We start from the raw sequence: 23,835 nt of genomic DNA, 5'->3' as shown, positions 1-23,835 counted from the left end.
CTAACTTCCCAGGGGTACCATACAACAAGAACGAACATGGAAAGACACACATTATTAAATACACATTATGTACCCTACTGTTAACCCATCCTACAAGCTTAGCCCCATTCATATGAATGCCAGACACAACCCATGAAGGAGTGGCGCTGTAGCAGATCTTTTTTCTAATACCGTAGTACCCCTTGAAGAATTTAGTAATGCAAAAGTCTATGTGATCTAGGCTAGAGCATCGTGATGATGTGAGTGACAGATGGAACAGCACCTACCTGAGGAAGAAACGTATCCCTAATAGATTTTCTTTTGATACCAAATTGTCACAAATCTACATTTATTTCATAACTTTAACCCAAGTGACTTCATATAAAATTAGAAAAGGAGGAGTTTATTTTATACATATTTTATTAAATATAAAAAACATTTGTCAAATACAAGATCCAGTGATATATTATTTGTATCTTTCTCCATTATCTACAATTATTTCAGAACCTAATTATTGCATTCTATTATGTTGCCACAAGGGGGAGACAGAATAAAGTCTAATTTATACAGGCGCAATAAAACCTATGATGAATTACAAAGAATACTATTTACTGCCATCTTGTGGCAGCTGAACAGAATACAGGAACATACAAGTGAGGCGTTATTGCAATCTACATTGCTGCCACTAGGTGGAGGAAAAAATACAGTACAGACTCCGATAGAGACAAGAAGAGAAAACAGTAGCACCTGTTGCCACCTAGTGGCTGCAAAACAGATTACGGCAAAGTCCACAGAACATGTACTAATAAATTCAAGGTCTTCAATCCTGCCTCATGCATTTATAGGACACAAGCGATGTCGTACCTGCCCTAGCAGAAGATTTTATGATTATTTCAATAGATTATATAATAATATTATTATAAGGGTCAGGGCTCTGTTTTTCTGACACAGAGGTCTAAATCCCCTGCATAGACAAAAGTTACATGATAAAATTCTGCTACCTGCAGTCACCACTAGAGGGAGCTCACTACTGATTATTAATTATTACAATGTAGAAGCTGTTTGCAGAGAGCTCCCTCTAGTGGTAAAAACTATAGTAAAATATTGGACATTAAGAGACTTATATATGTATATTCGTATATAAAAACTTGTTCGTGTTGTAATATCCTTAGACGCTGCACAGCATTGTGGGCGCGAGAGACACTTGGCTCGCCAATCTGATGTTATATGAGGAGTTTGCAAAGTATTTATGCAGAATGGAGCCAGCAGGCGATGAGTATCCCAGATACAGGACTCCTCTGGAATTAGGCTGCAAGATAAAGAGCAACAAATCAGGGGGACACCGGTGACGGACCCTGCCACATGATCACCCGAAACACTTTACTGCAGCCAAAATCAGCGACAGGAAGGGGGAGGAGCCTGGATCGCCTGCAGTCTACTATGCGGAGTCCTGATGATACGTGGGGTCCAGTCACCGCCATTTATAACATCACATAAAGGAATAATCCTGACAGGTCTATGGAATCCAAATCACCAGGACGTGGGAGGCGGAGGATGTGGCATCGGAGGCTGGAAATGGAGGTTCTGCACTGACCGCAAAATATGTAACCCTGCCTGGTGCTGCTCAGACACCGGGGAGAAGCTTCCGGGCAGGAGAAGTCTAAGAGTTCCTTTTCTTGCCTGTTGTGTAAACAGACGAATATCTATTAGATCCTCCTGGACACCATCATAATACAGAGATATTGTACGCTATACATTCACCCATCTTTCCACGGACTCTGAATGGCATGAAGGTTTTCACTGATATGCCGAGCTGCATTCCAATCATCCCTGCTCTGTCGCTTCTACTGCTCTGCCTGTGTAAGTGTCAGTCTTCACTGCAGTTCTAGTATTCTATTCGAAGCTCAGATAGAAATAATAGGAAGCGCAGAATAAACAGTGCTGTAGCACCGGTCTGTAGTGTGGAAATGCTTGGAATTTTATCTTTAATCTATGTGGTCAATCTAGAATAAACTCATTTGTGTTCATTAATGGACAGTGCATGCAATTCCATATCTGAACACTAGATGTCCCTGTTGGTCTTCATTCTTCTGATCATTTATTATCTGCTGTAATTTTAGGCGCAGCTATAGGGGGTGCGGAGGCAGCAGTCACACCCGGGTCTTGGTACCATGTAGGTAGACACCAGTGTTATGAATTACGAACATGTGATAGTTGGGGAGTCCCTGTTACAAATTTTGCATTTCGGCCCAGAAGCATCAAGTTACTCCTCTAGATGCAGCTTTTAAGGTTCAATTCACACAGAGTTTTTAACAAGTTTTTTGACATGGAAACCGCGTTGGAAAACGCGGAAAAAAAAACGTCCGAAAATGCCTCAGAATGATTTCAATGGGAGGGGAGGCGGTTTTTTCCCGCGAGCGGAAATCCATCTTGCGGGAAAAAGAAGCAACATGCCCTATCTTCGGGCGTTTATGTCCCTGACCTCCCATTGAAGAAGTTTTTGCCTATCGGCGCTCAATGGCCGTGGGTGAAAAACGCCGCGGAAAACGCGGCAAATAGCGTCAAAATCTGCCTCAAAATTCCAGACGGAATTTTGAGGCAGAATTTTCTGCCTGCAAAAAACTCAGTGTGAACATAGCCTTATAGTGCGGGAGCGTTATAAGAGGAGCGATATGGGTCACACATACGATATAAATATCTCCGGAGGCTCTGGAGGAATGCGACGTAAAAGTAGTGCTCATGGGGGAGAAGCTCAAAAGTGGGTGTACTGTCCCTTTAATAACGACTGCGATTCTTGTGACAATGATCTTTATGATCTAATAAAAAGATATTAAAATCCTGAAACCATCTCAAGAAAATAAAACCGATACGAATGCGAGACCACACAAACTGCACCTCCCATCGCGACCGTTTTTTCATGGTGATTTTATTGTTTTATGCCCCGAGCCAACAATTTCACGTTATTGATGTGGGACAGAAGAGAAATTCAGTGTCCTAAAGCCCCAAATATGAATGCAGCTCAGTGCCCACAATCTGCAGGACATTGCACCCACACAGACGCTCTCAGTTAATTAGCTATTTTTAATAAGGAAAATATGGAGGAGTTCCCCCTGGAAACCAATCAGATCACGGCTTTCAGTACCAGGCAAACCCAAAACCCTGAGTAAACCAACAGTGGGGAAGACAGGCGGCCCACTGTGATACTGTTAGCCAAATGCCCACATACACCAGAGCCGACCCTGCCCACAGCAACACAGGGAGAACATATAAACTCCATGCAGATTTCGCTTTTGGTTGGATTTGAACTCGGGACCTTAGTGCTGCCAGGTAGCAGTGGTAATCGCCAGCTGTCACTTAACGCTGCCCCTTTAATCACAATGCAAAAACTCACAATTCTTTTATAATGGAGCAATCTGTAAAATTGTAAAAAGTTGCATTAAAAAATAGCTGTCTTGTCGCAGACCTATAGAAAACGGGCGTCTTACCCCTGCTGATCGGATGGGCCCCCGGGAGTTCTTGCACTTTTGGTGTCCTTTTGGATCTTTGTTATTTCTCTGCCCCGAGCTCAGGACATCTGCCAGACAAAATGAGGTGCACTTACCTAAAAATACATTTATCATGATGTCCTCATCCGGCTTCATTATATTTTGACCCAGATCCCAACACAGTGTGAAAAAAAAAATATTCACTGAGGCATACATTTTGTCTCCCCTCCCTCCCCTCTCCCCCTCCCTCCCCTCTCTCTCCCCTCTCCCCTCTCTCTCCCCTCTCCTCTCCCCTCCCTCCCCCTCCCCTCTCCCCTCTCTCTCCCCTCCCTCCCCCTCCCCTCTCCCCTCTCTCTCCTCTCCCTCCCCCTCCCCTCTCTCTCCCCTCCCTCCCCTCACTCTCCTCTCCCCCCTCCCCTCTCTCTCCCCTCCCTCCCCCTCCCCTCTCCCCCCTCTCCAGTGCTAAAGCACGTGAAACAATAAGTTTGGAGAAAGAACAGGGACTGGCCTCTCTTGCCTCTGCTTGGCTTTCTTAGCCCTGCAAGATTAGACTTTCCTCTTTGGTTAAAGTCGTTGTCTCACCATGACAACCCATTACTTAGATCGAATTCAGCTTGGCAATCAGCTGATCGCACTGGTCTGAATCCCGGCGATCAATCCTTCAGACGTGGTTAGGTGCACCAATTTGAGGTCTACTTTTTGTAAGTGTCTCACTGCTTCTATCCTGAGCAGAAAAATTACCATATGCCCTGAAGGGATATATGGTAAGGGGTAGCCTTCATGAAACGACCCCCTAAAGCCCCATCCTCAGCTGAAGTTGTAGACCAGGAGGTGGAGATATTGTGCACAACTCGAAGCACATAAAAAGTCATGTCTGAACTGTATAGCCAGCTTATGTCAGACCCGGCCGGGCGGGGCTCATCATCCTGCCCCAACATTTCTATTGAATCTAGGCCTTAGTGTAATTCTTGTTCCTTACCTGAAGAGGGCGCTATTTCAGTAGTCTGAGACCTCGTCTGACGACACAAGTTACCTCCATCGCTCCCCAACGATACATGGTGGCCAGGGTTGAAGGCAGGGTGGGTGGGAGAGGTAGTACTCTGTGTCCATGGGCTCGATGTAGCTGGAAGGACTATGGGTGGGACTCTCTCCCTAAAGTAGACAGGAGAAATGTGAACAAAACTTCTGTCACCGTATACCGTACCGCAGCTGCTAAAGAGACACAGAAGAGGATTCTACCTTCTCAGTAGACGCGGCACCTTCTCTAGTTTATGATATACAGGTGGCGACTTTGGCGATTGGCTTTTTCTGACATTTGTGGCTTCCACTTCCATTTGATTTGGCTCCGATAAAGGGATTTTAGGTTCAGATTGGAAAATCTCGTATCTTTCTAATGATTTGCTTGTTTTATTCCTTATAGGGGTGAACCATGCCACAGCCTAAAACCAGAAAAAAAAAAAAAGGAAAAAAATTTGACAAATATAAAAAAAAACACAAAAAAATCATCAAAAATAAAATATCTATGATCAAGAATATCAATGGCACGATTTTTTATATATATATATATATATATATATATATATATAAATTATTTTTTTTATTTTTTTTATAAAACATCTTACTTGTCCATTTGGGTTGCATAAAATGGTTGTACACTTCAGTTCCGTCACAAACTTGTTCTGCTCTTTCCACAGGAAATCAGTGGGAGGTTTATGGGGGACACCGGCTGAAGACGCCCAAACCTGGGATCAATATGGAAAAGATGACGTCATGCTTGGATTGCTGTTGTAATGTAAGTAGTTTCTGCTACAATTGATCATTATGATCATGATAACTTCATGCTGGCTAACACCACCCGACCAACCCCATGGTGAGACAGAAGGTCCATGTCTTGTTCACCTTCCCCTCTTTTCATCTTTTGTAAAAGAGAAAAGACATTATGATGACCCTATGGCCATTGATGTGCCTGATAGCATGCGCCTGTGGATGGGGGGGAGGCCCGCAAAGATTGACGTTGTCCATAGGGGAGGGGAATGGGACAATCTAAGTTGTCTCCTACTGGACCACAGGCACCATTGCAGATATAGTTTCTGATTTATGGTACGTTTGCCCGTGACCCTTTTTTCAAGAACTGACCTCTCTATGACTCACCTATTAGATCTTGACTTTTCAACATGTTGGGCTATCATGGAAATATGCAATCTTTCCCACAGAGGTCAGGTCTTGAAGATGTGACACAGATGAGGTCTGAGAATGGGAGAATTTCTCATTGGCCGTAGACCTAGTAAGAACTGAAACCTTCTTCTTTACTAGACCACCGTACAACCCATGGTAAAGATCTGCTAACTCATCCCCGAGACCTGCCTTGGGTACAATTAATCTTCAAGACCTGACCACTAAACGAGTCATCTTCAAAACCAGACCACTGAATCAGTCAACTTCAAGATGTGACCACTGAAAAATTCATCTTCGGTCAAGTCAACTCATCTTAAAAAAAACTTGATGACTGGACAACCCTTCTTCGAAACCTGACCACTTAAGAACTCTTCTTCAAGACCCGATCACTGAACATCTTCTCTTCAACACCCGACCACCAAATAACTCGTCGTCAAGAAGAGACCTGCTCTTCTTCAGGACTTGAGCACCGAACAACTCCTCCGAAAGATGTGACCAATGAACAAGTCTTCTTCAACACCTGACCACCAAATAATTCCTTCAAGATGTGACCTGCTCTTCTTCAGGACCTGAGCACCGGACAACTCTTCCGAAGGACGTCTTATAAATGAACAAGTCTTCTTCAACACCTGACCACCGAACAACTGATTCAAGATGTGACCTGCTCTTCTTCAGGACCTGAGCACCGGACAACTCTTCCGAAGGACGTCTTATAAATGAACAAGTCTTCTTCAACACCTGACCACCGAACAACTGATTCAAGATGTGACCTGCTCTTCTTCAGGACCTGAGCACCAAACAACTCCTCCGAAAGACGTGACCAATGAACAAGTCTTCTTCAACACGGACTACCGAATAACTCGTCGTCAAGAAGGAACCTGCTCTTCTTCAGGACCTGAGCACCAAACAACTCCTCCGAAAGATGTGACCAATGAACAAGTCTTCTTCAACACCTGACCACCGAATAACTCCTTCAAGATGTGACCTGCTGTTCTTCAGGACCTGAGCACCGAACAACTCTTCCGAAGGACGTTTTATAAATGAACAAGTCTCTTTCAACACCTGACTACCGAATAACTCCTCCAAGATGTGACCGCTAAACAAATCTTCTACCTGACATCATATTCTGCGTCTATACTTCGCCCCTTCCCCTTTTCTTACCGTCACATCACAGCTCGCCAAGACTTTGGATTTTGGTGGAAAACGGTAAATGGATACAGGATGTCCACGAATATTCTGCTGCAGAAGGTAACCTCCAATATCTTCTTCTTTATCAAGAGATCGGTTAGCAATTCTCACAAAATTGCCGCCAGGGTTCACTTCTGTGATTTCCAGGTCTCCAAGGGCACTGAAGTGTTCAAAAACAGGTGAGAGAACTAAATCTTCACACATATGTAGTAATGTAACAGCAGGCAGGCCCTAAAGCCTACAAACATGGAGATCCCATGTATCGGGACGTCATCATATACAGTGACACATGATGTCATCGGTAATTGGGTGATTCGCCCATGTAGAACTTTTACACCAGGACCCATAAGCCTCAACCTGTACCTTCATGTACACTATATGGCCAAAAATATGAGCACCTACTTTAAGTTGACCATTTCATCTACATCTATTGCTAACAGGGTCATACAGTCAAGCGTACAGTTATGCAATCTCCATAGATTATGGTCGTTGAACTTCTATGAGACCCATTTATTTTAGGGATTCGTGATTCTGAGCGTACAGAGATGGGGAGACCTCAATGACATCACTCGGGGTGGTCATGGTTGGAGCTGGTGCTTAGCATTATAGCTGCTGACGTTGAATTATTTAATAAGTCTGGTTTATGTAACTTCCCTTTCAGCACATCCTGATACACAACGCTTCTGAGAAAAGCAAAAGTATGTAATGCCCGGGGCTACCGGAGAACGAAATATTAATTTTTATGTTTGCCCAAGAGCACAGACACCTGGAGGCCGAGGCAGGGACCGAGACAGAATGTTAAGCAGCCCCTTCCTGCAGACACGTACAGACCATATTGCTTAAATTTGAGGTTTATCTATTTTTTTTAATATTTTTTGCTTTCATTTTAGAATACATCGGAGGAGGCAAAAATGGGGGCTCGTGGCCGGTCCATTCCCACCACTATAATTTCTTCGAAAACAAGGTTGAATATTTGTTAATCCCCATTTTTCCTAAGGAAAGAATTGGTAGCGTTACCCTCGGGCTGGATCCCTCTCCAAGTCCGCTTTAAATTTGGAGAGGATGGGACTTGTTTAGGTTTATACTACCCAATGGGAAAGAGGATGGAGAAACCTTGAGAAGAGATCCACAGAATTTCTACGACTAGTATGCCCTTGAATAGATGCCTTCAAATACTAGGACCCTGGCTGGGACTCATTTTGTCAACAGATACTGGCTGAGCTTCGAAAATCTGCTCCATTGACCGCTACACTTGGGATTCCACCAATGGGCTCCATAGTCCAATAAGGGCAGAAGAAGGGGTCGTGGGTCCTTCTAACAGCAAGGTCCTTGGACATTTCCCAGTAACCCCAGTGAACAGTCTTCCTCGCTTTGAAGTTGACAAATCTCAGAGAGGCTGCTAGGGTGACGGAAGTTTATGGTAAAACAAGGGCCATCAACTCAACGGAGGGAAGGTTCTTTCAATTTGTCTGCAACCTGGACCTCAAAGTGGTGGTGTACTCTTCCTGTCATATACTTGGTGGCATCTTCTAAATAGGAAACCTAGATAAAGACGGCAGTTTCAGCCGGCAGGTCTAAATGTTGGGCAGTGGTCATGCACTTGAACACCAGTAGACCCACTTGTGCCCATAGATGGTCATTACGGAAAGAAAGGAGGTCTTACTATGGGAACCATGGGGAGGGGGCACAGTTAAGATTTCACCATACCCGTAATCATGGGTGGTGTGAACCACAGGTTTCTTCCTCGTTCTACAACCGCCACAAGGAGAGGGCCCCATTTTGATATTATAGAGCTCCTTCTTCTCTACTGCCCAGCAGCAGATTCCACCTGTCATGTTAGAAACTTCTAAGAAAGTTCAAAGGAAACTTCACCAGACTGGACAATGAAATCTAGGGGAAGGGGTGAGGGGCTTATATTTCGGAAATTGAACTGATTAATTGACCTCCACTGAGTATTGAACAGTGTTTGTAGGGAACTGACCTGGATAGAGCTGTTTTGGTGCCCCCACCGGTCACGGACGCGGTGCTGGTGACTACTTGAGGATACGCATTATGATCCATCATGGAGGATGAAGAGCTTTGTCTTTTGCTGGAGTCTAAGGTGGTGGCACTCAAGAGAGGTGCAGTCGCCGGCCTTGTCACTGGCTCGGTGCAGTTACCTTCATCTTCTGGAAAAAATAAAGCTAAAAATATAAGTCGCATCTATGAACATATTAAACCTGTTTAAGATGGATTTGCAAAGTTTACTGAAGAGGATTTTTCTTCTATACTACACCACACAGCAGAGCTGACAGGTCCTCTGAGGGGCCGTTCACATATGTCTGTTTCTTCTGTCAGTTTCCCTCCGGCATGTTGCAGAACAGCTGAAGGGAAACTAATGCTAGAACGGATCCCATAGCTTTCTATGGGATCCAACCTGGCACAGGAGACATCAGGTTCCGTACGGCGCTGAACCGGTGCAGGAGCAGGATCCAAAAACGTTACCTGCAGCTCCCAGGGAGGTCCGGCTCCGTATCCTATCTATTTTAACCATGGCCAGATGAACACCGAGTTCTGCCGCATCCACCTTCCGGCAGCACAAGGCGGGAAGGCGGCCGGGGGTAGTTGAACCCAATTCTGAAGCAGGGAACCATCAGCTCCCTGCTTCAGAATTAGGACTCCTGAGGACTCCCTGGGCACAGCGCTACTTTAAGCGTTGTGCTCGGGGGAAACCCTTGACGTCACTGTCCATATATGGACAGTGACTTCAGTGGCTACTGATTGAGCGGAATCCCCGTTGCCGAAGATCTGGCCCGGGATTCCGCTCCTAGAGGAAACCCGAGGTTACTGTCCATATATGGACATTGACGTCAGGGACTCCTCCTGGGGCGGAATCCCCGGCCAGAGTCGGCAACGGGGATTCGGCGAAAGAAGTAGCTACTGATATCACTGTCCATATATGGACAGTGGCGTCAGGGGGTCCTCCGAGAGGGAATCCCTAGCCACAGGGTCAACAATGCTCTGGCCGGGGATTCCTCTGCTTGAGGGAGCTTCAGTGGCGCTATCTACAGGGGAAGGGGTGTAGAACTATATACAGTGGGAGTGGCACTATCTACAGGGGGGCGCTATGTGGCACAATCTACATGGGCACTGTGTGGCGCCATCTACAAGGAGCGCTGTCTGGCGCTTTCTACAGGGGGGCTTTGTGACATTATCTACAGGGGGTACTGTAGCATTATACACAGGGGGGTACTGTGGCATTATATACAGAGGGCACTGCGGTATTATCTACAGGGGTGTGTGTGTGGTGCTATCTACAAGGAGTGCTGTGTGGCGCTATCTACAGGGGGGCTGTGTGACATTATCTACAGGGGGTACTGTGGTATTATATATAGAGGGCACTGTGGCTGTAATGACAGGGATAGGGAAACAGACAAGTGAGCCCTAACCTACCCGCCACTCAGTCTCTGCCTACTTGCAACGACCCGCCCTAGGCGACGGGGTACAACTGGGCGACGGTCCCTACGCTCAATAAGTGCTCGACAGACAAACAGACAAGGGTACACAGAGCTAGGGGGAGAAAGGGGCAGTTGCCCACGGCAACACCGTGAGCAACAAGAGAAGTAAACAAGCCGAGTCAAACCAGGAGTGTACGCGGTACCAAACGCAGAGCAGGAGAGTAGTCAGCAAGCCAGGGTCAATATGAAGCAAGGACAAATGGTACAAGACGCTGCAGCAGGGCCAGGAAACCAAACAAGAAGAATCACAAGCAAAGGAGGAACAGAAAAGCCAGGGTCTCAAGGGGGTCCATAGTAGTGTCAGGGACCAGGGTAGAGTAGGTATAAATAGACAGAGGGCGGGAGCTAGCTCCGTCTGGCCAGGCTGTGATAGGTTCTCCCACTCCTAAGCCTGCCATCCTGAGTGGTGGAAGATGGAGTCAGTCTCAGAGACATAGACTCAGGTGCAGACTGATTATCTATGGGCGTTAACCCCGAAGCTGTGCCTGGCAGATCCTTTACAGTACCCCCCTTTTATGAGGGGCCACCAGACCCTTTCTAAGTGGACCTGGTTTACTGGGGAAACGAAGGTCAAACCTCCTGACCAATATCCCAGTGTGAACATCCCGAGCGGGTACCCAAGTCCTCTCCTCAGGCCCGTATTCTCTCCAATGGACCAGGTACTGGAGGGAGCCTTGGACCATCCTGCTGTCCACAATCTTGGCCACCTCGAATTCTGCCCCCTCAGGGGTGAGAACAGGGACCGGAGGTTTCCTCGAGGGAGCCAAGGACGGGGAGCAGTGTTTAAGGAGGGAGGCATGGAACACGTCGTGTACTCGAAAAGATGGGGGCAACTCCAGTCGGAAGGAGACAGGATTGAGGACTTCAATGACCTTGTACGGCCCTATAAACCGGGGAGCAAACTTCTTGTACGGGACCTTAAGGCGCACATTTTTAGACGATAGCCACACCAGATCCCCGACCATAAACAAGGGGTTAGCAGAACGTCTTCTATCAGCCTGAGTCTTTTGTATGTTCTGGGACGCCTCTAGGTTCTTCTGAACCTTAGCCCAGACTGTGCACAGTTCCCGATGAACGACCTCTACCTCGGGATTGTTGGAACTACCAGGTGAAACGGAAGAGAACCGTGGATTAAACCCAAAATTACAGAAAAAGGGGGAGACCCCTGACGAGTTACTGACCCGGTTATTAAGGGAAAATTCGTTGAGGGGAATGAATGAGACCCAATCATATTGACAGTCAGAGATAAAACACCTTAAATATTGTTCTAGAGATTGATTAGTCCTCTCAGTTTGGCCATTAGTTTCAGGATGGAAGGCAGAGGAGAAGGACAGATCAATCTCCAACTTTTTACAGAAGGCTCTCCAAAACAAAGAAACAAATTGTACCCCTCTGTCCGAAACAATATTGACAGGGACCCCATGGAGACGCAGGATGTGTTTGACAAACAAGGTAGCTAACGTCTTAGCATTGGGTAGTTTCTTGAGGGGCACAAAGTGGCACATCTTAATGAAGCGGTCTACTACAACCCACACCACCGACTTGCCTTGAGATGGAGGCAAATCGGTGATAAAATCCATGGAGATATGGGTCCAAGGTCTCTGGGGAATGGGCAAAGAACGTAGTGAGCCCGCTGGTCGGGACCTGGGATTCTTGGACCTAACACAAACTTCACAAGCGGTGATGTAGGCCTTAACGTCTTTGGGCAACCCAGGCCACCAATAGTTTCTGGCAATGAGGTGTTTGGTACCCAGGATGCCTGGATGGCCAGATAGTGCGGAGTCATGATTTTCCCTAAGTACCCTTAGCCGGAATTGCAGGGGAACAAACAGCTTGTTCTCAGGAAGGCTCCCGGGAGCTGAACCTTGATCAGCCGCAATTTCAGAGACCAAATCAGAATCAATAGAGGAAATGATTATACCTGGAGGCAAAATACAAGCAGGATCTTCCTCCGAAGGAGGGCTGGCCATGAAGCTACGCGACAGTGCATCGGCCTTAATATTTTTAGACCCAGTCCTACCCTTAGGGAGCTTAGCTCCTGGTACCAAATCAATTGCGCAATCGTATTCTCTATGAGGAGGTAACACTTCGGAGGCCTCCTTAGAGAAAACATCAGCGAAGTCCTGAACAAACTCAGGAAGCGTGTTCACCTCCTCAGGGGGAGAAATATAATTAACAGAAAAACATGACGTCAAGCATTTATTACCCCATTTGGTAAGCTCCCCAGTATTCCAGTCAAACGTGGGATTATGCAACTGCAACCAGGGAAGGCCTAAAACCAAATCTGACGATAATCCCTGCATCAACAGTACAGAGCATTGCTCCAAATGTATGGAGCCAACAAGGAGTTCAAAAACAGGGGTATGCTGTGTAAAATAACCATTAGCAAGAGGAGTGGAGTCGATACCCACTACCGGGACAGGTTTAGGTAAATCAATCAATGGCATAGCTAGAGACATAGCAAATTCCACAGACATGATATTAGCAGAAGACCCTGAATCCACGAAGGCACTGCCGGTAGTAGACCTACCACCAAAAGAGACCTGAAAGGGAAGCAAGATCTTATTACGTTTCATATTTACGGGAAATACCTGTGCGCCAAAGTGACCTCCCCGATGATCACTTAGGCGCGGAAGTTCTCCGGCTGCATTCTTACGCCTAGGACAGTTGTTCACTTGATGCTTGTCGTCCCCACAGTAGAAGCAGAGACCATTCTTCCTGCGGAACTCTCTACGTTGTTGGGGGGACACGGAGGCCCCGAGTTGCATAGGTACCTCCGAGTCTTCCGGGGAGGAACGAAGCAACGGAACCTCGGGAGGCATCATGGGGGAGTCAGAGGGGAAAACACATAAACGTTCAAGTTGTCGTTCCCTGAGACGTCGGTCAAGTCGTACCGCTAAAGCCATAACCTGGTCTAGGGAGTCAGAAGAGGGATAGCTAACTAGCAGGTCTTTCAGGGCATTCGACAGACCCAACCTAAACTGGCACCTTAAGGCAGGGTCATTCCACCGAGAAGCTACGCACCACTTCCTAAAGTCAGAACAATACTCCTCAACAGGTCTCTTACCCTGACGTAAGGTCACCAGCTGACTCTCGGCAAAGGCAGTCCTGTCAGTCTCGTCATAAATGAGTCCGAGAGCAGAAAAGAAAAGATCAACGGAGGAAAGTTCAGGGGCGTCAGGAGCCAAGGAGAAGGCCCATTCTTGGGGCCCTTCCTGGAGCCGGGACATAATTATACCCACCCGCTGGCTCTCAGAACCAGAAGAGTGGGGCTTTAAGCGAAAATAGAGCCTACAACTCTCCCGAAAGGAGAGAAAAGTCCTCCGGACCCCTGAGAACCGGTCGGGCAACTTGAGGTGGGGTTGAAGAGGTGAGGTGAGGGGTACTACCATGGTAGCATCAGGCTGGTTGACCTTCTGAGCCAGGGCCTGTAGGGAGAGACCCTGCATTTGCTGAGCCAGGGTCTCAAGGGGGTCCATAGTAGTGTCAGGGACCAGGGTAGAGTAGGTATAAATAGACAGAGGGCGGGAGCTAGCTCCGTCTGGCCAGGCTGTGATAGGTTCTCCCACTCCTAAGCCTGCCTCCCTGAGTGGTGGAAGATGGAGTCAGTCTCACAGACATAGAAGCAGGTGCAGACTGATTATCTATGGGCGTTAACCCCGAAGCTGTGCCTGACAGATCATTTACAGTGGCATTATCTACAGGGGCATGTGTAGAACTATTTACAGGGGTGTGGCACTATATACATGGGGGTGTGGCACTATCTAAAGAGGGCACTATGGCATTATCTACAGGGGGTGTGTAGCACTATATACAGAGGTCACTGTGGCATTAGCTACAGGAGGTGTGTGGCACTATATACAGGGGGGGTGTGACACTATCTACAAAGAGCACTGCGGTATTATCTACAGGGGGTGTGTGGCACTATCTACAGAGGGCACTGCAGTATTATTTACAGGGGGTGTGGCACTATCTACAGAGGGCACTGCAGTATTATCTACAGGGGTGTGTGGCACTCTATACAGGGGGCAGTGTTGCATTATCTACACATGAAATTCATCTGTTTTTAAAAATTGCAGGGTGGGGTGGGTAGGAGATGCAGGGTGGGGTGGGTGGGAGATGCAGGGTGGGGTGGGTGGGAGATGCAGGGTGGGGTGGGTAGCTGTCAATGCGCCAAAAACGATCTACTCCCTGAAGTTAGGGCTAGTGCTTCGCGTCTTTTCAGGCTGCCATGGCTGCTTCGAAGATTTGATCTGAGTAGACAGCAGACGCCTTCTGGGCTCTCTCTCTTGGCGATGCACTGAATATCACACACGTGACATTGCAATGTGTGTGTCAGACTCCAGTGTAGCGCTGAGGCCGGAGCTGAGAAGGAGAGCCCTGACGTGGTACACAACAAGTATCTAATCTATCATGTATCCAATCTATCACAAACTATGCACCACTCTTATAAAATTTGCACATTTTCAGACCCTAGACTGCCTTTTTGGTGGACCATTGTGGTAAAAACTAATGACAACTGAAAGTGCAAAGTTCAGTTTCGTTTCTAATAATCTGATCATAGGTGGCGCTGTTGTATTGCTGATATTTAACCACGTCCTGCATTAGCTTTCGATGTGCTCCACCTCATTCTGCTTGCACAGCCAATATCTTTTTACGATTTTTAGAAATAGATTTTTGTGCTTATTGAGTGGGGGAAGGAAAGTGACAACTACTTCAAGCACATTTCACCTGTGACTCTCCAACTGTTGTAAAACTACAACTTCCAGGCTGTAGCTCCCAGTGCATGCTGGGAGTAGTAGCTTACTAAAAGCTGGAGAGACAGGATGAGGCCGCTGGCATATGATCTAGAGCCTATATATTTTGCAGATAGGAAAACGCTACATTTCAGGCGGAGTTGTGCTTTAAATCTGTTATGTCCCAGTCAATGACCCTCCATCAACACAAAAGTCTTACCGTGTTTTTCCTCTCTCGATGAATCATTTCCATCTGACGTGACTGCGCTGCTGGACAGTGTACAGGGATCTGACGGGGTTGATTCGGGCATGATGATGTCACTGGTCTGGATGTAATCAGGAAACGGGATGAGGACGGATGACTGGAAAGGTTCTGCTGAAAACTGTGACGTGAACGACGGGGTGTGTAGAGAGGGCGGCGGACTGCTAGTCATCCTGCATTGAAGAAAGAGGCCTTCAGTATACACAAGGAAAGCAGAGCCCCAGGGTGGCAGCTAGATTGGTGTCTAATAAACTTCAGTAGGAGGAGAAGTCAGCTACTTCCCCCGTCTTGTAATCTCATAGGCTACTCTGTCTGACAACCATTTGGTCACAGACTCCGAATCATGTTTTACATTGTACAACTACTTCCTGTGCTAGAAAATGAAATATGTGCTGAGAGAGCGCAAATATCTATCATGGATGGATGGATGGATGGATGGATGGATGGATGAATGGATGGCTAGATAGATAGATAGATAGATAGATAGATAGATAGATAGATAGATAGATAGATAGATAGATAGATAGATAGATAGATAGATAGATAGATAGATAGATAGATAGATAGATAGATAGATAGATAGATAGATAGATAGATAGATATGAGATAGATGAAAATAGATACATAGATGTATGAATCTATCTCATATCTATCTATCTATCTATCTATCTATCTATCTATCTCATATCTATCTATCTATCTCATATCTATCTATCTCATATCTATCTATCTATCTATCTATCTATCTATCTATCTATCTATCTATCTATCTATCTATCTATCTATCTATCTATCTCTCATATCTATCTATCTATCTATCTATCTCTCATATCTATCTATCTATCTCTCTCATATCTATCTATCTCATATCTATCTATCTCATATCTATCTATCTATCTATCTATCTCATATCTATCTATCTCTCTCATATCTATCTATCTCTCTCATATCTATCTCATATCTATCTCATATCTATCTATCTATCTATCTATCTATCTATCTATCTATCTATCTATCTATCTATCTATCTATCTATCTATCTATCTATCTATCTATCTATCTATCTATATCTATCTATCTCATATCTATCTATCTCATATCTATCTATCTATCTATTTTTATTGAATACTACAACATAATTTCATAAAACCAGAGCTTGTACATATAAAAAGGTCACGCAGGAACTGTCCAGCAAGTCTTGCAATCTGCATATTCTGTACAGAAACTGAACCAGCATTGGGCAACATTGAGACGTGAACTCCTGTAGATACCAGGAATCCAGCAAAAATGTAAAAGCAGCTCTGGATGTGAGTAGAGTTTCAGACCAGCATAAGATAAGTAAAGCTATCCGGTATTACAGGTGGATTTATCCTGTAATAATGTGGAGTATAGAATAAAGTGGAGCTGTGATACTGAAACTCGTATACTGGCCGAAGTACAGAAAATTCCATAGTGAACATATTTACTTAAAAGTTGTTCTCTGCTTTGGACAACTCCTTTCTATTAATAGGGTCTCCCCTGATCACATGGTTTCCTGCTGATGGGACCACCAGCGATCAGCTGTGACCTGTGCTGGAACTTGGCAGCAAATGTTCAATTTCCCTGCAGCACCACCACAGGTTAGATGAAGAATTACACCCATATTCATATTGAAATCAATGGGTTGTCTGTAAATCAAGGACACGTTGGATCCTCCAGAATGAGAGACGCTCTCCACTGACTTACTGCTGTTCTTCTTCCTCCAGCATGGATTTCAGAGCATCCAACTCATTCCTCAAGGATATGTTAGTTTCTTGGTAAGTATTCAGCTCCTTCATTTTGGCCAAGAGAAGATCCTGCATCTCCTGGAAGATATCAAAATGTTTACAATAAGTGAAAAGGGACCAGGAATAGACAGATGACGTGGTGGTCTTGGCTGAAATTTGGAGTGGACGTGCTAATCCGGGAGAAGTTGTCCTCAACGAGGAAATCCAGTAATAAACATCTACCTTGGTGAGAAGGTCGCATTGGTGACGTCTGTGATCTCGGACCACTAATAGGACAGGTAGACCGACTAAGCCCCTTACTGCTGACACTTCTGTCAGATTTTCAGTAACAGAAATCTCTGAGCAGTGCCCAAGGGGTGTGATCTCCCTATGGTGCCCTTTAATTCTGGAAATCAGTGGTGGTCTGAGATCATTTTATGGCATGTTGCAAAAGGGTAGTCAGTGGTAGTTCATCAACTAGGACTTTTAACCAATCGGGAGAACATGGGGGTTCTCCCGATTTTTTGAGTTTACCCCAAAATTTTCTGTTGACAAAAGGCACACGTTGGATATGACAGTCCTTAACTCCACTTAAAAGGTCCTACACATTAATCAAACATTGTCCCATAGGCAGAACTTGGAGCGCGGCCGCTCGTTTTCCACTGCTGGCCCCAGAATCCAGACATGGTGACACAAAAAATTTGGGCCCTATCTCAATTGCTGTCTTTGGTACCACCGGTGCCCATGAAGAATAAACTCTTTGGGATCACATGTTGTTTGATTTCATAGATAGGACCTCAAGAACAATTGGAAGCGTCAGGTAGAGTCTAACCAATAGTAATGACGCATCCCGCAAAACACTCCGCCGCAGTCCTTTAATAAACACTCGTTTTTGGGATTGAGGTTTCAAGACTTCTATACAATGAACAGTAAGGTCACAGCGACAACGTACGACGACCTCACTCCAGAAGACAAGAGGTATGACGTCCCATACTGATTCTATCTACTGCTCTGACGTACATGAAAGGTAAGACCTTCCCCCATCACTAATACCTCAGCTTTCTCACTCTGGAAACGTATGTTAACCCCTAAAGAATGACTATATATATATATGTGTGAGTGTGAGTGAGAGAGAGATAATGAGACATAGATAGATAATGAGACATAGATAGATAATGAGACATAGATAGATATGAGATAGATATGAGATAGATATGAGATAGATAGATAGATAGATAGATAGATAGATAGATAGATAGATAGATAGATAGATAGATAGATAGATAGATAGATAGATAGATAGATAGATAGATAGATATGAGATAGATAGATAGATAGATAGATAGATAGATATGAGATAGATAGATAGATAGATAGATAGATAGATAGATAGATAGATAGATAGATAGATAGATAGATAGATAGATAGATAGATAGATAGATAGATATGAGATAGATAGATAGTACAGACAGTATTACAATATTCACTCTGATATTAGAAACCTTTCTAGGAACATTTTTTTGTCCGTCAGGAGAACTTTCCGCCATTATCCGTCCCCTCTTTCATGCCGCTGATTGTAATGATCTGCGTTCAAGGACTTTGGCTGAGCAGCAATAAGAACCCTAATTAAATCTCAGACAATTTCTTATTCAACTCTGCGGAGCGGCGGGCACATCATGTGACCTCGGCCATTAACTGGATCGGCTCCAGAATGATCTATTTTTCCTCAAACAATTCTGGCCGGCTGAATGGAGGCCGGATCACTGCGATGGAACAGTCCGGGCGATGCGTGATTTACAGCATAACTAGCGCCCAATTATCTGCCATCCTGTGCCCGCACCTTACACAGCTGCATCATTACATAGAAATGACTATAATCCTGAGCGGGAAATGTGGCTCATCAGAAAAGTGATGTTTAAGGACGCCCGAGCGACACCGCACCCGCAGCCTGTATTCTGTCCATTTGCTGTGCAGTTCAATACAGTTTATCGCTCTCTGTTATCAGCCATTTCAAGCTGATAGTGAAGGGGTTAATGGTAAAGCCTCTGGCGGTCCAGGGCAGTGCTGGTTTACATGATCCACTCTCCGGTTGCTCCTGTGGGTCTAGTCTTTGTGGGCCCCAAAGGAAACAGGGGCCCGGGGCAATTGCCCAGTTTGCCATCCCCTGCGGCCGGCACTCTTTGGGGAGCCATGCGGCCGGCACTCTTTGGGGAGCCTGCGGCCGGCACTCTTTGGGGAGCCTGCGGCTGGCACTCTTATTAATGTTGGGGTTATTTTGGGCTGTGGCCTATTAAGAGGTGGGGCCTATGTCTGAAAAATGTGTGCGCCGCCCACGGTATCTCTATTAAAAGTATTTTAAGTATGGTTTCCATCCAGCTTTCTATAGACCCTAAATGGCATGTTATTCAGACTTGTATCCATCTATTTCCCTGTGTAAGTACAAATCCCCCTGCAGTTCAGTTCTAGAATTTTATTCATGAACCAGGAAGCTCAGGATGGACGGGAATCATAAGGATTTACCTGGACACCTGACCCACCGTATTTAGGGAAAACATTTACAAAAATATATACTTTGATTTAAGAAATTTGCAATAACATTTTTGGGCCAAAAATAAAAAAGTTTTCAGTCCATTTTACCGTGTCTATTTTTAGGGGCAGGAAATGCTGCGAGCGGCTGTTAGGGAGGTTGTGAATGGCCCCATTGTCGGGGGAGGACGGGCCGTGCTCTCGGGACACACAATTGGCCATATTATTTCATGCAAAGGGAAATTAAAAAGCGATCTCCATCCGCAGCTCCCAATTCGGCTCATTGTACAGGGGGAGCCCACTGACCTCCAGCCGGGCCTCCAGGGTCTCGATGTGCTGCCGGCCCCTCATGTGTTCAGCCCCCACCTTCTCCATCAATGTCCTGCTGTTGGATTCTTCAGAGAAGAGCTGTAAAGGGAGAGACAAATAAAGATCATCGAAAACATTAACAATATGCGATTGTTCTCTGTTATCAGCCACCTCAGGCAGGGGAGAGGCCGGCTGTAGTCGATTATTAGGGGTGTAAGTTCACATTAAGGAGACATTTCCCCGTCATTGGCTTACAACACGGTTTTTGGTGCAGTTGCCCTTTAATACACAACACTTGACCCTTCACCTCCTCATCACGTGGAGGAAAAAAATGATTGATACGTTTTGGCCTCAAATGTAAAGTGATTTCCGAGCGGTTTACAGGCAGACGTCATATCCAGAACTCTGGGCCGGCGTCTCGCAGAATATCCCGGGTCACGTGACTACGCGGAGCGCTCCCCAAAACACCACGGAGCCGCAGATCAGGAACAAAGCTGTGAGGGCGCGTTCACACACGGAAGGTTCTCGGTGCAGAAATGTCTGCGACTGTTCTATATGTCGGAATGGAGTTTTTTACATTCACAGACACACAACACAACTGCATCACAACAGCAACACAACTGCATCACAACAGCAACACAACTGCACTGCAACAACGATACTACTGCATCAAAAGAGCAACACAACTCCACTGCAATGGTGATACAACTGCGCTAAAACAATGGCACAACTACACTGCAACACAACTGCACCGAATCAATGACACAACTGCACTGCAACAATGACACACCTGCACTGCAACAACGACACACCTGCACTGCAACAACGACACACCTGCACTGCAACAACGACACACCTGCACTGCAACAATGACAACTGCACTGCAACAATGACACAACTGCACTGCAACAACGACACACCTGCACTGCAACAATGACACACCTGCACTGCAACAACGACACAACTGCACTGCAACAACGACACACCTGCACTGCAACAACGACACACCTGCACTGCAACAACGACACAACTGCACTGCAACAACGACACACCTGCACTGCAACAACGAAACAACTGCACTGCAACAATGACACAACTGCACTGCAGCAATGACACCTACACTACAACAATGACACAACTGCACTACAACAATGACACAACTGCACTGCAACAATGACACAACTGCACTGCAGCAATGACACCTACACTACAATGACACAACTACACTACAACAATGACACACCTGCACTGCAACAATGACACACCTGCACTGCAACAATGACACACCTGCACTGCAGCAATGACACAACTGTACTGCAACAATGACAACTGCACTGCAACAACGACACAACTGCACTGCAACAACGACACAACTGTACTGCAACAATGACACAACTGCACTGCAGCAATGACACAACTGTACTGCAACAATGACACAACTGCACTACAACAATGACACAACTGCACTGCAGCAATGACACCTACACTACAACAATGACACAACTACACTACAACAATGACACAACTACACTACAACAATGACACAACTGCACTGCAACAATGACACAACTGCACTGCAACAATGACACCTACACTACAACAATGACACAACTACACTACAACAACGACACACCTGCACTGCAACAATGACACAACTGCACTGCAACAACGACACAACTGCACTGCAACAACGACACAACTGCACTGCAACAATGACACAACTGCACTGCAGCAATGACACCTACACTACAAGGACACAACTGCACTACAACAATGACACAACTGCACTGCAACAATGACACACCTGCACTGCAACAACGACACAACTGCACTGCAACACAACTGCACCAATGACAACTGCACTGCAACAATGACACCACTGCACTGCAACAATGCCACAACTGTACTGCACAAATGACACCTGCACTGCAACACAACTGCACGGCACTGCAACAATGACACAACTACACTGACACACAACTGCACTGCAACAATGGCACAACTGCACTGCAACAATGACACAACTACACTGCAACACAACTACACTGCAACAATGTCACAACTACACTGAAACAATGACACAACTGCACTACAACACAACTACACTGAAACAATGACAACTGCACTGCAACAATGACACAACTGCACTATAACACAACTACACTGAAACAATGCCACAACTGCACTGCAACAATGACACAACTGCACTGCAACACAACTGCACTGCAACAATGACACAACTGCTCTACAACACAACTGCACTGAAACAATGACACAACTGCACTGCAACAATGACACAACTGCAACACAATTTCACTGCAACAATGACACAACTGCACTACAACACAACTACAGTGACACAATGACACAACTGCACTGCAACACAACTGCACTGCAACAATGACACAACTACACTGAAACAATGACACAACTGCACTGCAACAATGACACAACTGCACTGCAACAATGACACAACTGCACTGACACACAACTACTGACTGCAACAATGACACAACTGCACTGCAACACAACTACACTGCAACAATGACAAAACTGCACTGCAACAATGACACAACTGCACTACAACACAACTACACTGAAACAATGACACAACTGTACTTCAACAATGACACAACTGCACTGCAACAATGACAGAACTGCACAGAAACAATGACACAACTGCTCTACAACACAAATGCACTGCAACAATGACACAACTGCACTACAACACAACTACAGTGAAACAATGACACAACTGCACTGCAACACAACTGCACTGCAACAATGACACAACTACACTGAAACAATGACACAACTGCACTGCAACAATGACACAACTGCACTGCAACACAACTGCACTGCAACAATGACACAACTGCACTGCAACAATGACACAACTGCACTGCAACAATGACACAACTGCACTGCAACAATGACACAACTGCACTACAACACAACTACATTGAAACAATGACACAACTGCACTGCAACACAACTGCACTGCAACAATGACACAACTACACTGAAACAATGACACAACTGCACTGCAACAATGACACAACTGCACTGCAACACAACTGCACTGCAACAATGACACAACTGCACTGCAACAATGACACAACTGCACTACAACACAACTACATTGAAACAATGACACAACTGCACTGCAACACAACTACACTGACACAACTGCACTGCAACACAACTGCACTGCAACAATGACAAAACTGCACTGCAACAATGACACAACTGCACTACAACACAACTACACTGAAACAATGACACAACTGCACTGTAACAATGACACAACTGCATCGCAACAGCAATGTAACGGTTCCGCAACCGCAATGCAACACAACTGCCGCACAGTATAGAGATTTCTGGGGATCAGATTCATGGCAACAGCTGATAAGTATAAATTTTAAAAGAGCAGCGGCGCCCTAAGCAGCATCCGAAGTCTTTTACCACCACTCTACAATTTCCAACACAACACTCGAAATAGATCAGCGGCGCTGTACAGAACGCGCTGGAGATGGCGATATCTGAGCACTGCGGTCCATGAAAAACCCTAAATAGACCTAAGAAACCGCTGAATAGAATATTTACCAACTAGACAAAAGACGCCTCATATTTACGGTAATTTTTATTCTATTTAAAGGGATATGCTCTTTAATTCTTATTGTCCGCTGTTCTCCATGCAAATGCTAAACGCCTTTCATCCGTTTCGCTTTCCGCCGCTTCATTTGCTCATCACGCTGCCATACACCTGCGCCTTTCCAATTAGTCTAGTCTAATAAACGCTGGTGATGAATTATAAAGTATATACCGCCTTTGATGAAGACCCAGGTGCATTTAAAAAGAGAAACCCAGAATTCAGGCCCATCTATTCAATATCATTTCTTAAAGAGCCCACAATGGAGGGGGAGGGGTGA

At 45.5% G+C, this 23,835-nt stretch overlaps 1 protein-coding gene across 5 annotated transcripts in view; it reads right to left on the bottom strand.

The window, feature by feature from the left end:
* Positions 1–381: 381 nt before the first annotated feature.
* The window catches only part of LMNTD1 (lamin tail domain containing 1), a 100,782-nt gene continuing 77,328 nt past the window's right edge, over positions 382–23,835 (bottom strand). For 2 of the 5 annotated variants that reach the window (XM_075855782.1, XM_075855785.1), the window contains 10 exons: positions 19,901–20,002; positions 17,048–17,166; positions 15,281–15,495; positions 8,809–8,995; positions 6,801–6,987; positions 5,087–5,206; positions 4,704–4,903; positions 4,444–4,616; positions 3,465–3,580; positions 1,197–1,659 (listed from right to left, as the gene is read on the bottom strand). In XM_075855782.1, coding sequence (XP_075711897.1) covers positions 1,510–1,659; positions 3,465–3,580; positions 4,444–4,616; positions 4,704–4,903; positions 5,087–5,206; positions 6,801–6,987; positions 8,809–8,995; positions 15,281–15,495; positions 17,048–17,166; positions 19,901–20,002 — 1,569 coding nt within the window. In that variant the 3' untranslated portion in view covers positions 1,197–1,509. Of the gene's footprint in view, positions 1,660–3,464; positions 3,581–4,443; positions 4,617–4,703; positions 4,904–5,086; positions 5,207–6,800; positions 6,988–8,808; positions 8,996–15,280; positions 15,496–17,047; positions 17,167–19,900; positions 20,003–23,835 lie in introns of all 5 variants that reach the window. The other 3 variants (XM_075855783.1, XM_075855786.1, XM_075855784.1) reach the window with 3 other exon arrangements.

The sequence above is a fragment of the Rhinoderma darwinii genome, chromosome 3 (genome assembly GCF_050947455.1).
Source record: "Rhinoderma darwinii isolate aRhiDar2 chromosome 3, aRhiDar2.hap1, whole genome shotgun sequence".
NCBI classification, from domain to species: Eukaryota; Metazoa; Chordata; class Amphibia; order Anura; family Rhinodermatidae; genus Rhinoderma; species Rhinoderma darwinii.
Note: the sequence above shows the minus strand (reverse complement) of the source record. Positions and strands in the feature narration are given on the sequence as shown.